Raw genomic sequence first — 16317 nt, 5'->3', positions numbered from 1 at the left:
TGAGTATTCTCTGGCAGAAGGTGGTGCAAACAATAAAGCTGCTCAGCAGGCTGCCCGCCAGCCTTGCTGTGACCTTGGGTGAGGCATTTCACTTCTCTCTCCTTCCCTGTCGTATAATCTACAGGTAACAACTATGTGTTTCAGAAGATTGTAATTAAAGAGCTGTTATTTGTAAAGCACTTGGGAAATCGTAAACTCTCTATGCCTGTTAAGGTTTAATCCCTCACACCTCTATAGTATGGCTGGTGCTGGAAATGGAGGAGTTCTTACTGGGTGCCAAGGTGAGGAACACGATGAGGTGACCTCAGTCTGAGCAAAACAGGATTTTGGGCAATAACTTCCAGTGGAGTAATTCAGGAGTAATTCCAGTTCCTCTGCAGTGGGGGAATGCAAGCTGAGCCCGTCAGGAGAGTGGGTGTGGGTCTGGCAGAATGGGAGGCTGGGTATGGTGCAAAGGGAAGGAGAAATATGCTGATGGTCAGAGATAGCTTGAGTGTGGATACGTGGGACAGTGGAAGAGAGGTTGTGCTCAAACTTGGCAAGAGAATAGTTAAGCTAACAGGTTGGCCAGGGCGGATGAACAGGGAAAACAGGATTGAGGTACCATAGCACAATTTTGACCAAACAGAAGGATATTTAATGATTTGGGATCTATTTCCTGGGATATCTCCTTTGAGATGCAGAGCTGATTGTTCTTCCCTGTTCAAAACAAGCAGCACTTTCTAGGAAGCCAAGTTCTCTGCGATTCCACCCATTTTAAGCGGCAGCAGAAGTCAGCCCTGGGCTGGGTTATTCAGCTTGGCAGCACCCGTCTGTCCGGGCTCTCCCATAACCAGTGTGGGGTGCCGAGCACGTCGGATCACCAGGGTGACCTGGGCAGCACTAAATGCATTCCTTCAGAGTGGGCGCCTCGGGCTGTGGCACTGGCAGTTCCATTTACAACTGCTATGCGGCTCAGTTTCAAGGTCATTCAGACAGGGAGTTGTCCATCAAATAGGCTTTGTAGTAGTGCTTATTTGTAATTGCTTTGTTGCTTCATAATCGACATACATGTGCATTCAGAACTGTTTCTTTTCTGGGCTCTCTGTGGCTTTTTAGTATTGCATGGCACTGTTTTGTAGAGTGGGGAGAGGAAGATAGACAAACACTTCTACGTCATGAAAAACCCAGGTTGGTTAATGGTTATTGATGGATAACAAATGCGTTTGCGATTTATGGCAGAACAAGTCAGCAGAGCGTGGAGTCTCACAAAACACATGGGACAGGTTGAGTAAGCTTGGAGCCTGCACTGGTTGGCAAGCTGGTGAAGTACAGATAATCCCAGTTAAATATCCTTAACTGTTATCCTTCTGTATGTGTCTTCCACTGCTCTGCATCATGTTGTCATCTCGTGGTGGTTAGAGACATGCTCGCATTGCTACCAGAAGTGCTACGTTCCTCTTAGGAAAAGGTGGCTTTCCGAGTGCCATGCAATTTGTACCAGCGTGTCGTAACATCATTATTTCTTGTAACGTATATACTACTGCCCAGTCAGCACTACCCCCTACTTATATAATGCTATCCAGTCATGTGCTGCCCAGCTGACAGTCATGGCATTGCACTAGTTTGGGCACTGTGAAAAAAGATGAGTTATTCGGGGCACTCGCTTTGTCATAATATTTTGTTGAAAGAGTAGAACGCCACTTCAGATTGAATAAAAATCCAGAACATAACAAAAGGCTTTAAATCGACCCCTTAGGCTCCACTGAAGAATATCTGTGGCCATTTATAACGTGTATTTTACATCTTAAATCTTTAGCGTGATTACAGGTTGCGTGAGTACTGCTGCTCTGCTCTGGCCCCTTGCCTGCCGCGGGTTCCAGAGCCGCCTTCGCACAAAGCCTTGTGCTCTCCTGCCTGCACACCTGGGAACCCCCCGTGAGCCTCCGAGCCAGAAGGAGCTGTGCTGAGCTGGGTTTTCTCTGCTGGAAGCGCCGCATCACATCACACTCCGTTTGGTTTTCCTCTTGGCCTTCATCTTCAGGCGGTGGCTGCGTCGCTGCTGAAAGCTTTGCTCATGTGCTGAGCTCCGCGTGCATCCGCTTGAGAGGTGCTTGAGCGGGGCCAGATCTTGGCAACTGGGAGCCCTCGGCCCAAGAAGCCATCGGGGCTTTCGGCTCTGACAAGTGACGGGAATTCTCAGCCCTGGAGTCGCACCATGGGCTGGAGCAGTGGTGGAGAAACTCCCGCTCTCTGCTGGCCTTAGGCTTTGTGCTGGGGAGCGGAGCCGGAGCTGCCTGGCTGCGGTTGTGCCTCCAGCTGTAGATGACTCAGTGGAGCTGTGTGGGCTGCTCTGCTCTCTGGCCAGACGGCCCCGCTATCTCTTCCCATCAACACTGGAGCCTTTGTCTCTGGCCTCACCGTGCCCCTGCCTTGACAGAGCCCTTTCTGTGCTCTGCTCCCAGCCTCTGCGCTCAGGGGGCTTTTCTTCAGCTGCTCTTTGTCTCCGGGTGTTTATTGTGCCTACTGCAGAGTGTGTTTGCTCGGGAGAGAGGAGGAGGGAGAGACTCCTGTTTGTGGGGTTTATCAGCCTTAGTGCATTCTTCAAAAAAGATGCTGAGCAAACCGGGTGGTGTTAATATTAACCCTTTGCTGCCAGGGCCAGGGAGGGCATCACCACGGCGAGACTCCGTCGGTGTCCAGCCTGCTCCCCCTTCGGTCTAAACAGCCCTTTGATTTTCTGTGAGCGCTGCACATGTGTGTCAGCAAAGGGAGCCTCCCAAACGTGGGGAGATGTAATGGAGTCTAGGATTTTCCCCCCAAGAGGCCTTCTGGAACTTGTTTTTATTGCAAACACTGCTCACTAGCCCTTTCTGTTTGCATAACTGGCCCTTGCTTCCTGTTCGTGGAGCTAAATCGGACAATATCTCTTCCTTGTACCATATCCCACAACTTAATGGTTCTGTACTTCAGAGCTTTTCCTTTTGAATAAGGTCTTGGAAACAGAAATTTCTTAAACTCGTAGTATTGCCACTTGTGACATATAACACCTCCCCTTTGAACCAACTTCTTTTCTTTAACCAGCTTGTTAATACTTTCATGGTTAGGATGGCTCCTGTTGGTTCCCTGGTACCCATGGCCCCGTATTACAAGAGAGAGCTTTGGCAGATGAAGATCAGCAGCTCAGGAATTTTATTTCGCTTGTAATCACATAATGCTTTGCATTAAGTTGGGATGGGGAGAGAAGAAAAAACAAGAACCAAACAGAACAGCGTCGGCTTTCTAACTTCCTTCTGTTCTTCCTCTGTAAAAGGATTGGAATTTATAACATGAAAAATCTCTCATCCATCTCTGCAAAAAACTGCAGCAACGCAGTTGTCTTAGTGTTAGAAGTGTAGAAGTGCCAGGAGAGTTTTGGATTTCACTGAATCTCTGGTCAGCATAAATGTTTCAAAGTTTTTTATTATCTGCGTAAGTGGAGAATAATGCAAATAGATTACTTTTATGTGTGATAAAATACTCGTGTTACAAAAATACATTTTTTTTTTTTCCAAAAGTGGTGTCTTTTCCTAATTTACAGATCTTTCCCCATAAATGAATAGGTTTAAATTCAGCATTTCACAAAGTAATGTAAATAACTTTTATTTTCACATAGTTAATATCCTGGTCTCAGGGATGGCAGTTCATGTACTGCAGCATCTACATGTTGTATTGCTGCACTGAGAAAAAGTTAAGCAGGCTGTGTTCGTTTTGTGGGGGATGGGAGAAAAGCAAAATAGTAGAAGCCTTTGAAACACAAATCCACACACTCAGTCACAACTAAACCTATTCACACACTCAGGTGTTTTTTGCAAGACTGCTCTAGGCTCTAGTTGTTGTGTGACTTGTTTTCTTTATGAACTAACTCAATTGGCCTCGTTTTTTTTCTTTTCCAGGAACAGTCTCAGCTGCGAAGCGCACAGGGATTCCAGCACCCCGGGAAATACCATCGTCTGTATCCAGAGAGCGAGCTGTGTTGCGTGGTCAAGCCACTGGGAGGAAAACCCAACCCAGCCCCACCTCTTCTGGTACGCCGACTCCTACCAAACATGTGCGCCCCACTAGCAAGTCCAAGCAAGAGAATGAAACTGGTGACAAGGCTGTTCTGGAATCTCAGGTTAAAGAACTCCTGGCAGAAGCAAAGACGAAAGATTCTGAAATTACCAAACTCCGTTGTGAGTTGAAGAGATGCAAAGAGAAAGGGTCACTTAATGCTGAAGGAATGGGTGCTTCCAACCAAAATTTAGAAACAGTCTCGCCTGTTGACATAGATCCATTAATACGGACTCTTCAGGAAAAAAACAGGACTTTTCAAAAAGAGCTGGCTAGCCTGGGAGAAGAAAATCGTGTTTTGAAAGAGAAATTGCTTTATCTAGAGAATTCCCCTCTCTCAGACACAACAACAAGCAGTGGGGGTGACAGCAGCCTCCCGACCCCAACTACCCAAGAATCCAGTTTTGGAAGCCCATCAAAAAATGTGTCGAGAGGCGAAACGGATGAGCACAGGCAGCATGTGAACGGGGGTGCACTGCGCAATTCGGGTTCTTCCAGCAGTGATGTAACAAAAGCTTCTTTGTCACCCGACGCATCCGATTTTGAACATATAGCAGACGTACCTTCTAGGCCAACATCCTCCAACAGCAACCACTTCAAAGGTTCCAAGTGCTCCACTACAGGGAGTTCTCCAAACAATATTAGTGACCTTTCTGTTGCCTCGCTTACGGAAAAGATACAAAAAATGGAGGAGAATCACCACAGCACGGCAGAAGAATTGCAAGCCACTTTGCAGGAGCTGTCGGATCAACAGCAAATGGTTCAGGAACTGACAACAGAAAATGAGAAGCTAGTGGAAGAGAAAGCTCTCCTGGAGACTTCCTTTCGACAACATAGAGATAGAGCAGAGCAGCTGAGCCAGGAAAATGAGAAGCTAATGACACTCCTCCAAGAGCGATCCAAGAATGAAGAAAGAGCTCAGGAGGGAAAGGTCCTTGAACTGGAACAGAAATGTGCAGAAGTTCTTGAGAAAGCACAATTTGAAAGGGAGAAACTGCTCAACATTCAACAACAGTTGACCAGCAGCTTACGAAGCTTAGAAAGGGAGCACCAAGATGCCCAGCAGGTGATGAAAAGCCTGAGGGAAGAAAATGAGAAGCTGCTTAAACTTCTGGAAGTAGAACAACAGAGCAACAGCTCATTGACAAAAACTCTGGAGGACTGTAAAATTGCCTTAGAAGGTCTAAAAATTGAGAATGGCTCTCTCAAAACTCAGTTAGAGAATGAGAAACAAAAAGCTGCGGAGATCAACGTGATGGGCTGTACTACTGACAACTCGGAGGTGCAAGAGATGCTCAAAGTAGCCCATGCAGAAAAGGATCAGTTAGAAGCATCTTGCACTGAGCTTAAACAAGAACTGTTGAAGGCAAACAGTGAACTGAAGCACGTTCAGGGTCTACTCTCTAAGGTAAAGCAGTAAGAGCTGTAAAATACAGTGGTTGTTCGTGTTCTTCCATAAACAGTCAGTTGTTGGTCTTCAGATGGTTGAACTATTGATTATAAATTTCTGGGATTTAAATTGCATTAGTTTTGAAGGGAAGCTGAGGTTGTATGATACCGTCTCTGTTTCTGTTGCTATATGCATTTTATTTTTGCCCCCAGGAGTAACTGTTAGCATAGCTCTTCTATAAGTTTGGAACTGATTTCCTGGAATATCTTCCATAGAATTTACTTTTTAATAAGTTGAATGCATTTGTCAAAATTGGAGCAAAGAACAGGGCAATAAAAATTAGTTCAATGCTATGTGAACAAATATTAGTGAAAAACACTTGATAATCCAGATGGAGAGAGAGGCCTGAGTAGTTAGCAAATATTAAGTTCATGATTAATTAGTAGTGAACTATAGGTGTCATAGGTCATGAGAACATAAGGACATGAGCTGATGTTCAGAGAAGCTGACATTTAGAGCAACATGACTAATGATGTGTGGTCAAGCTCCAATTGAGATTATTTTCATAAAATATTTTTACAAAACTGTGAAGAGTTCTGCTTTGGGATATGTAAAGTAAGGGCAGAAAACGAGATTTATTTTTGAACATTCTACTCTGCCTGATTTGGAAGTTTGTAGCTTTGCTGGGAGCAAGCCTAAGTCAGTTGCTGTTCCTATGTTCTTTGTGATCCTGGATATTCAGAAGAGAGCTGCAGTGTGAGGTGCCACAGAACGAGAGTTCATAAAGCCCAAGGCAGTGATTATGTCCCACTGCTGCAGAAAGAGGCAGTGTGTGCAGCCTTTCTTGTACGGGGAAGGCATCAGGAGGAGAATGTTGAAATTGCTTAGTTGCTGAGGCAGAGGGCGTTGCTAAAAAGCACCTCCATGATTTGAGATATTTAGAAAATCCAGATGTCCTTTCAGCTTGCATAGGTGACCACAGCAAATGGAGTTAGTAGAGGAAGCTCCTAAGTGCTTACTGGAGCTGAAGTTTATGAAGAATAAATGAGAAACTGCTGAGTGCTCCAACTCTGTACCAAACTTTTATTGCTTGGTTTGAAAACCGCAGATTTCCTCCTCTTTCCTCTTGCTTTCCCTCGAATTACGCTGTTCTGAATCACTGGCTGTTGGTGACACCCAAACAAGACCACAGGCTTCTGTAAGGCTGCCCTTCAGTCAGGCTCTGCCAGTGCTGCTCGCTGATTTGGCAGCCTCACCTTGCTTTTCCATAACTTGTTCATGCTCGGAGATCTCCCCCCAAACCTGGCAGCGCTGATCTGTGCACCTGAGCCAACAGACTGAAGTGCAGCAGATTCCCCCTTCAGTAATTCCAGATATCCTGTATCCAGAAATACAGTTACCTGCAGTAGCTGCCTCTGCTGTGTATGTTTTCATCCATTGGAAACACGCGTGGTAAAAGCAACACACCTGTTAATGTGGACTAACTGATTGTCCACTGGCCCTAACACAGCGATATCGCTCTCGTAATGTGATACGTAACTAGATGGGAAGCTTTCCAGGAATATAATTCCTCCCTGTTCATTACCTGCAGAAATTGGTTTGGAATTACAGTCATCATATAGAGAACTTCATTTTCCCTGTAGCATCTTGTTTTATCTTTATTACCAGGAAAGAAAACCGACATTTGTAGCTCACCTAGGTTTTCTGAAACTGTCATTCACATTGAAACTCAATTTATACAATGCTTAGAGCACAGGTTCTGTTCTTAAGTGCATGAAATGTCCAGAAAAATCTCTGAGTGATATCTCTTAAGAAATGAAGACAGACTTGCAGCTTTCTTTCCTTCCTTCCAGGCTGAGAACGAGTGTGCTCAGCTGAAGGAGGTGTGCGACCGGCAAGCTGAACAACTGAGCAGAACCAGCCAGAAGCTGCAAGAAAAAACATCAGAGAATGAAGCAGACATAAAAAACCTGAAGGAGACCATTTTTGAGTTAGAGGACCAGGTGGAACAACATCGTGCTATAAAGCTTCACAATAACCAGCTCATCAGTGACTTAGAAAGTAGGTGGAGCTGAAAAAAGGATTTAAGTGAACTTATTCAGGAGGCTCAGTTACAGCATATCTCGTGTATGACAAAGGCCTCACTTTGAAATACTCTCATTTTGGCCAAGCTTTTCTATTCGTGGACAGAAGTCACTGTTTGAACAGTTAGTGCCACAGAAATAATATTAGAGACAGTCTCCCTCATTGTTCAGTGAAGGATGTATTGCCCGTTCTAGAAACTGGGATTATTGGCCTTTTAAAGAGTTTCTAGGGGAAAAGCCTTAATGAGAAGAACTGTGGAGGCTGCTGTGACAGAGTGGGAGGGGAGCTGCCACCTGCTGGAATATCACTCATCAGGCTGGGTACTGTATGATCCTATACACTTAAAATACCTGGTCAAAGCAATGATCTATTTCAGAGATGTTTGAGTAACAAACCTGCTGCTCATTCCATTTCTAATCCATTGACAGAGTAGTTTAGTTTCAGCCTGGTCTCTCTGATGCCTTTCATAGGCTGCTCTGTCCTCCCATTTTCACTTTTCACCCTTGCCCTTGTGTGTTTAACCATCTTTTCCCTTTTTTACTGTTCCTAGCTAAAGCAATGAAGCTGGAAGAGCAAAAACAAGATACAGAGAGGCAGCTGAAAGCTCTGACTAAGCAAATGAAGGTAAGGCTTAGACTCCGTGACAAAGCTAAGCTGAGCTTTTATTGCAATACTGGGTATGAGAGAAGCATTGTATTTTTCTAAAACAGTTGTAGAAAGTTCTTTGTACATCCTTTCATTCCCCATTCTTGTCACTCATTTCTAGCTGTTTCTTTGCCTGCAAAATTAAAATACAAACCATCCTTTGCAACTTACTTTGCTTTTTCTACTTTGGAACAGCTGTTCCTGCTTCATGAATCATCAATAATAGTAAGCTCTTATCAGCAACAGTGCCTGTGGTGGTAATGCAAGTCTGAAAGATCAATAGCTATAGGAAGGAGTTTGATCTGAGAGATCAGGAATTAAGTGCGCAGCTCCAGTAGGTGCATTTTTACAGCAAACAGTCTGAGGTTCTAATTGCTCTTTCTAGGAAGATACAGAAGAGTGGAGGCGTTTTCAAGCTGATCTGCAGACTGCAGTGGTTGTAGCCAATGATATTAAGTGTGAAGCCCAGCAGGAGCTCCGTGTGGTAAAGAGGAAGCTTCAGGAGGAAGAGGAGAAGAATGCCAGACTGCAGAAGGAGCTGGATGAAATGAAGGGCAGCAACAGGTTGGTTACTTACAAAGGCCAAGATTTGACCTCCGTGACTGCTAACATGCATGCAAACAGTGCTTTGTCAATAACTATTCGTTGGCTTGGATGTGCATGTCGTCTGGTTTTAACTCTTCTGACGAATTTTGTTGTCTCTTCTTTTGAGATGTTTCTGTTCTTTTTCTTTCTGGTGATCTGATTCTGTCAACTAGGTGAAGAAGGTTTTAAACAGCAGATATTAAGAAATAACAATTGCTGATACCCTCTTATAACCTCGTTCTCAATACAGTATTCCACTGTCTTTTATTGCCTTCATAACTCTCTGTGCAGCTGTCTTTAAACCATCCGTGAAAAGATTCGTTGCCTACATATATTCAACAGGACATCCGGAGGGATGGAATTAACGTGAGAGGGATAAAGGACTGTAAATGTTCAAATTAAAACAAGCACTAGCTGGACTTTGTTCTGCAAGTCTGATCCGTGCTGAGTGATCAATGCCATTGCTAGGATTCCTCATCTCACATGTCCTGTCCTTAATTTGAAACCTGTGATGTGATTACCTGCGTTTAAATGATCTGGACTGAGTTAACATTTAACTCAGAAGGGATGTGGTCATGTGGTGGACTCACCTGTAAAACAATTGCTGTAGCCTCAGTGGTTGGAGGGGGAACAGCGAGTGTGAACTGCTCGGAGCTGTGCCCCAGCACAATGAGCTGGGGGGCTCTCCCTCTATGGGTACGTGGTAAGAACCAAAGCGACTTTTACAGCTGAATCTGGAACCAGCACAGATGCTTTCCATGGTTTTATGCAGGGCATGGCCTTTTATGTACCACCTTCCATTTCAAAAATCATACTACAGTTGAAGTAGTAAATAAGAAGAGATGGAAACCAAGAGATGCATTGGAAGGAAGACCTGAAATCTGTAAGGGTGGCAGCGCTCTGCTCTTTTTCGTATTGATGCAAGCAGAGCCAGCAGAACTGCAGCGATGAAAATCCGTACCGGGGGAACGGAGATAGATAAAATAACACAAGCAGTGCTACTGTTTATCAAAAATGTGTGCCAAATTAATTTTACTCCTCTAGATTTTTCCATTTAATCTTTGTTCTGGTAGGTTCATGGCCACTGGTAGAATAGCCACAGGAATGGAGTGAATCCTGTTATTTTTTTCAAGTGTGATTACGGCAGTAGATGGGAGTGAAAAGGTGGGAGGACTTGTGTGTGGAGGTGTATGGATCAGAATTCCTGGATTGGAGGAACAGCAATTCTTCTGTTCAGAAAAATAAAGGAATGTGTTTAAGCTCCAGTTTCATTATCAGAGTCCCCAGTGGATGCAAAGAAAAGCTATTACAGACTAAGTATTCAGACAAAATGATTACCAGACAGTTCTTAAGCTCTGGGGTCTGTTTCCATTCCTAATTTGTTCTTAATAAAATTTCTTTTGTTTGGAGTGGAGTCCATATATAAAGGAGGCAATAATATACTTGTAGTTTCCTCTCTACATTCTTTTGGGGTTTGATCTGAAGATATTTGATCATGTGTAAATTGGATAGAAGATGACCTGCTAATTTGCAAACTGAGATATTTATCTTCCATGCATAAAGAACATGGCTGCATCGTCAATTCTTTGGCATAACAAGCCTGAGCTGCAAATACTACTCTTGAAATTAGATCCCCAAAATTCTTACATATGTAGTTCCAGAAGGAGATATTCAGACACATACTTAGGTCAGTTTTGGCATTCGTCTCTTCCTCTCTTTCACATACCTATATCTACATGTCTGTCTTTGCGTCGTGTTGGCTCTCTGTATAGCTTGCTTTGAGTTTTACATTGGTTGTGGAGCCAGATGTGCTGTCTGCAGTGGGCAATATTTATTCTCCTTCAAGGACAAGTGTTGACACTGAATTTTGCGTCTGTCAATTTAAGTATAACTGATTCGACTCACAGTGTCCGTGCAGAGTGAAAAATTTCTATAATGAGTGGTGCGGAGAATGTGGTGAAGCCTGTGTAAGCCATTGTCTAAACAAACCAGTGATCAACACCCATAAACTGAAATTTTAAAACTCTACTGGCCTATAGAACAAGTTCCTGAAGTCGCCAAAGCTGAGAGCCAGTTCTACAATCCCAGTTATTTTTGCGTTCCTGAGATCCCTGTCTTCCCCAGTACCTCAGCTTCTTTCACCCAGAAAATTCTGGGGATATTCTCATTGTTGCTTCTAGCCAGCTTGAACAAATGGTACCGCTCAGAATCGACGCTGGGTTCTGGTACCTGTGGTGGCGTGGAATGCGTGCTCAGCACTGGTGGAAGCAGTTTGTAGCACGATACCTTAACCCAGTCGATAAAGTATTCCTTGTACTTGCTAATGCTGAGCAGCTGTGCGCTTAACTTGATATCTGGCAGTCCCCACTGAAAGTTTCTTCTCCAATTGGAAAATGTACCTTCCAAATAGCTTGCTTCTCAAAGGTTTTTGCCAAAATCTCAGCCATCTCTTGACGGTCATTTGACTCCACCTCATAAATTGATCTTGAAGCCAGTTTATCTCCTACGACATCCTGCCATTTTAATGTTTGCCTGGAGCTGCCCGAGTTCCTGCCTCCAAGCTTGATTTCACCATTACGCTCTTCTAATCAAACAAAAAGTCATTTTTGGTTCAGGAACAGCCAAACAACTTGCAGCAAAAAGTCCTGATGAGGTCATCAGAGTTCATCTGAATGAAGGTAAGAGCCTTGCAAAGGCGCCTTTAACACAGATTAAATGTCTGATTCTATGACTAAGATTGTTGGGGGGAGATCACACCAGCATCAAACAAATGGAATCAGGAAGAGAGGAGTTAACATGTCCCAAGTTAGTAGTGATTGAAACCTACAAACTCATTGACCCATGTTTCAGGCAGTTTTCTGTGATATTTTATATCCTAATTAGTGTTATTTCTCTGCAGTAAAATGCAGAAGCTTACAACTCACTGTTGTGTAACCGTCTCCTTGTAGATGGCGGAAATTGAAATTATATGGTCTCCATCCTTGAAGGTTTTCAAGACCAGACAGGATAAGACCCTGAGTAACCTGGTCTGACCTCACAGCTGCCTTGCTTTGAGCAGGCAGTTAGACTAGATGAGGTCCCCTCCAACCAGAATTATCCAATGATCCTGTAGCAATTGTCATCTTTCCAGAACACTTACCTTGGAAATAAATTAATTTTTATAGCTGCTTTAGGAGTGGTAAAAAAAAAATGCTATATGTTGGGTTTGTAACACAAAGGAATAAAGATTTTGCTGAAAGTATGCAGATTACGAATAGCTCTTTTTGGCTTCGTTACACACACATTTCCAAGCCTTTCTGGCAATACACTGTTTAGCCGCAGTGGAAGTTTCTGAGTCCTTCCCTTCAGGTTCTCAGGATATTTTTGGCATTGTAGTTTTATATGCCTTGAACCAAGAACATGGAGGGAAGACAGTCAGGCTGGGAGTATACTCAAAAATCAGAGAAATCACGTCTGTAATTAAATGAGCGACTTCTAGAATAATAATTTAAAAAAAAATTAACCAAACCTTCAAACAGAAGCTTAAATTGAAGATTGTGATGTATCCCACTAATTTGCTTCTATTCTTCCTCCTAAAGTCTCAAATGCCACAGCATGGCAGCGTTACATGCTTTTTCTCCTGAAAATAAGCTTCTACTCTATGTGTATTAAACCCTGCTGTCAGTCTGTATGTGCTGATGTGCTGCTCATTTGTGCCTGTGTTTTGCAGCTGTTTTGTCTTACAGAGGTTTGATAGTTCACTCTGCTCTCACTGAAAGTAAGCAAATGAGAACATCAGAGTAGGGTGCTCAGAGTGTTGTTTGCTCTAGTTAGTGACTCTTCAGAGTTAGTTGGTGGGGTTTTTTGGGGAGATGTTGTTTGTTGTTTATTTCTTTTTAAACTGGAGGGAGATTTTTCCATCTTGTTTGGCGCAAGGACCCTGAACCAGAAACTCTGACTGAGGTAGAGCAACTCTAGTTGCCTGGATGGGTTCATATACCCATTTTGAATGAATAGCCTTAAATGACAAGAGGAGAGGAAAGGCAGGAATGTTTTTCTTTGAAATTGATTCACTGGCTTTAAATATTATTATTTTTTATATATTGTTGTTTGCTCATCGTGTCCCAAAAGCTGAGTGTTAAGACACCTCTTCAACAGTCTAGCAACACCATCAGCATTTTCCCCTCTTCCCTTTATTTAGTGATGGTGGGATGATTAACCATAAGAGAGCTGCACCCCAGGATGGGCATTGTGTTGCTTCTTATAACCTTGCCAGTTGTTGTCTGTATCTCCCTAGGTGCCTGATCTCTACCAGCTAACACAGCCCTCGCTGGATGCATAGCCAGCCCTGTGAGACACTTCAGGACATGCCTTCAACTTGCAGCTGAAAAAGGGAAGTTTCAATTCGAGAAAACACCTCCAGTTTTGGGTTTTTTTTATTGCCCTGCAAAAGTCAAGTGTATCACAAAGTGTGAACGCTGCTCAGGTCCACCTCCTCCCCATGGGCAAGAGCCTATTTCTCTGTTTCAGAAGGCTTCTCTCTTCAGAAGACTCCATGAGGCGGAACAAGTTCTGAATTAGTCTCAAGCCAACTAGGCCATAAGTAATCACAGAGATTTGGGGAACTGAAATAACTGAGGGCTTTTTTTGCGAGGGATTGGGGATATTTGCCCTAAACCAAAATTGAACATGCAATTTTAAGCTTAAGCAAAAAATAAAACTGAGTGTGTATGTCTCATTTGTAAAATTTAATGCATGTACACGTTGAGTTCTCCATATGGTATTAGAGATCTGTGTGTCTAAATACACGTATGCATACAGCTCAGTACGTATGCATACACACACAAATTCCAGTGATAGGTTACTGAAACTCAGCAGAAAAACTGCATAGAAACATGAAGTTATTTATTCAGTATCAGCTGCTTCGATGGTTTCAGGCTGTTAATACTGTCTCGACAAGGCACTCGCCACTGGGTGGCACGTCTGACTCGGCGTGTGTTAGGCAGCGGGGTGGTGCCCAAGGAGCATGTCCTGCGCTGACTTCCCCGGAGAATGTCACTGGTGAGATTTGTCCTGTCTGAGAATTGCAGATGGAGAGATCGGAAGGAAAAGAACTGAATATGTCAAGCACCTAATAAATAACCTCCCAGAAAGGAATGTTTCTCATGCCCTTAACTCAGGTGAAGTACATGATGATCAGGGAGAACTTGCTGAAGTTCAGCTTTGCAACTGGAAACACCTGGAGAGAGCTTTACGTGGATGCTCAGGAGAAACTCAGAAGTCACCGTCTCTACCAGGAGACCATCAGGATTCGTTCTAGGACTGGAATTTTGTATTTTGGCTTTGGGATTCCTGTCCTTTCCTTCTGGATGTGAAGATCTAGCCACAGGCCTGCTCTCAGAGCAGGCTGAGCTAGCAGAGAATTCTGTGGGATGTCCTGGCTTTGGCATGGCCCTCAACTGTGCCGTGCTGCTGGAGCATATGCATCTATACACACTCGTGTTGCCTTTCTTTTCTGTGCTGGCAGCTGCTGAATGTTGGTTTTTATGTTTAAGAAATACGTATATTGAAGTGCCAAATAAATATTTAAGTGTCTGGAATTGTCTGCTGCCTGCCCTTGGCCTCTCCTCTGTTCTGTGCATCAGTAGCCGCGTGTCTCTCCTTTGTGTCCCTTGGAGTGCGGGTGGATTCACAGCAGTGATGGGAACTGTGTGCAAGACTAGATCGCAGAGGAATTATCTCTGAAAATATGGTTCTGTGGTCCTGAGCCACATGTAGCAAAGTCGTCAGAGCAGTTTAGAAATTTCACAAGCACGTGAAGACTGCTGTTCCCAAAATCTATATATTAAGCACAAAAAGACTTGCACTTTTGTTGGCTGTCTGATGTCCATATATTCCAAATCTAGAAAACAAGTAGACTAACTCTTGCCATTAGACAAAAGCTCACTGCATCTACTTCTCTCAATAATGAATGAATGAAACTAGGCAATGGTTTTGTGAAAAGGACTGCACATTTTACTTCCTTTGTGGCTAAAGGGCTCTGCTTCCTCCCGGAGCTGCTCTCCTTTGGCCAGCTGCGCTTGCAGCATTTATCTATGTAAACCATTCATTCTTGTTTCGGGGAAAGCATACAGCAGCCGATGATGTTTTATTCAAATCCGTCCTTTTTGTAGCAGAGCTTGCTTACTTGTCTTGGATGGCCTAAGCTGTATAGTAAGCTGAATAAATTCTGTGCACAGGGAGTCATTTTGGTTTGAAGTTACAGCTTGTTGTTAATCTTTCTAAGTCGTGTTCTCTTATACTGTCTTCCTGAATTAGCTTGCTTCTGCAAGCTAAGCTTTTAATCTTCTGCTTCTCTATTAAGAAAGCCATATATGTACACATACGTGCACCCCCTTACCATAGTGATTTTTCTCTTTTAAAATAGAAGGTACTCACCAAGTTTCTTAACTCTCTGTTGCTTGTTGGCTGGCATGTGTACGTTTTGTTTAAGCAAATAGGTCTCGGCACTATTCTTTCTACCTTTTAGGCCGAGGTTTGTAGCTTGAAAGGTCTCTGTTTTCTGATGTGATGCTGTTTATTCCGGGAGGTTGTTTCAGGGTGCATTAGAAGCCCATTACAAACGTACAGACTTAAGATTACAGGAAGCATCCTAACAAAATCGGAACCGGTAGTAGCTCCAGCACTTGAATTTTCATAATTACTCTGTACAATGACACAATAATAACAGATATATTAATGACAGAATAATGGAATGTGATTTCTCAATTGATTTTGCTGTGGCACGGCATAGGGACTGCGTTAGTTACTCTAACTTAATTGGAGGTGTTTCTATCCTTCTGCAATGAAAAGCTAGACTGAGGAGGCCAGTCTGCGAGATTTGAGCAGTTCTCAAAGTTAAATCCTTACCCATGTTGCCTAGTGCATACCTCTGGCTAGCTTCATTCTCAAGATTCGCCAGTTGCCTTACAGGCTTTTCCTTTCTTACTCTGATAATATTCCAGAAATCTTGTGCATACCCTTATTACCTGGATAACTAGACAGAACTCTTGCGTAGTGGCCTGTTTAATTCTTGAAAGTACAGTGGATTGTACTGAGTGGCTTGTTATCTTGAAGCAGAAATCTTCCTGTCTCCATACTTTACAGTATGCAGTCTTGCAGGACTACTTTAGCTTCTCTGGTTTTGTATAAGTAAAGTACAAATGCTCTCACCTGTTGGTTTGTTGCTTATGCTTTATGAAGCCACAGAAGAAGAAGCGAAGGGTAAAACTTAAAAGTTAGTCAGCAAAGCACTGTTTCCCTCAGAGCTTAGTGAATCTTATCCAATCTGCGTTTCCTCCTTAATGGATTAAATGGGGAATGGAACTGAAATGGCTTTTTCTCCAGCCATCTGCCTCTGCAAGCTCCCCTGGCACACAAGGAGCTTCAATGAATTAGCAAAGAAATAGCCAATATCTGCTTAAAGACAGCACCTCCTTAAGCTCTGCCAAAAATAGAAACTTGAGTCACTCTTATTCTCTTATTTATTGACACTCTTTAGTCCCTTGCATTTTGTAGACTGT

At 43.4% G+C, this 16317-nt stretch overlaps 1 protein-coding gene across 1 annotated transcript in view; it reads left to right on the top strand.

Annotated features, from left to right (window-relative positions):
* Positions 1-2638: 2638 nt before the first annotated feature.
* Positions 2639-16317, top strand: part of SPECC1 (sperm antigen with calponin homology and coiled-coil domains 1) — a gene marked incomplete at its 5' end in the record, with an annotated part of 36907 nt that continues 23228 nt past the window's right edge. Inside the window, 5 exons of the mRNA XM_009877280.1 lie at positions 2639-2660; positions 3915-5479; positions 7315-7522; positions 8097-8170; positions 8577-8755. Coding sequence (XP_009875582.1) covers positions 2639-2660; positions 3915-5479; positions 7315-7522; positions 8097-8170; positions 8577-8755 — 2048 coding nt within the window. The remainder of the gene's footprint in view (positions 2661-3914; positions 5480-7314; positions 7523-8096; positions 8171-8576; positions 8756-16317) is intronic.

The sequence above is a fragment of the Apaloderma vittatum genome, unplaced genomic scaffold, assembly GCF_000703405.1.
Source record: "Apaloderma vittatum isolate BGI_N311 unplaced genomic scaffold, ASM70340v1 scaffold1271, whole genome shotgun sequence".
In the NCBI taxonomy this organism is placed as follows: Eukaryota; Metazoa; Chordata; class Aves; order Trogoniformes; family Trogonidae; genus Apaloderma; species Apaloderma vittatum.
This window is presented reverse-complemented; position numbering and strand designations above follow the sequence as displayed.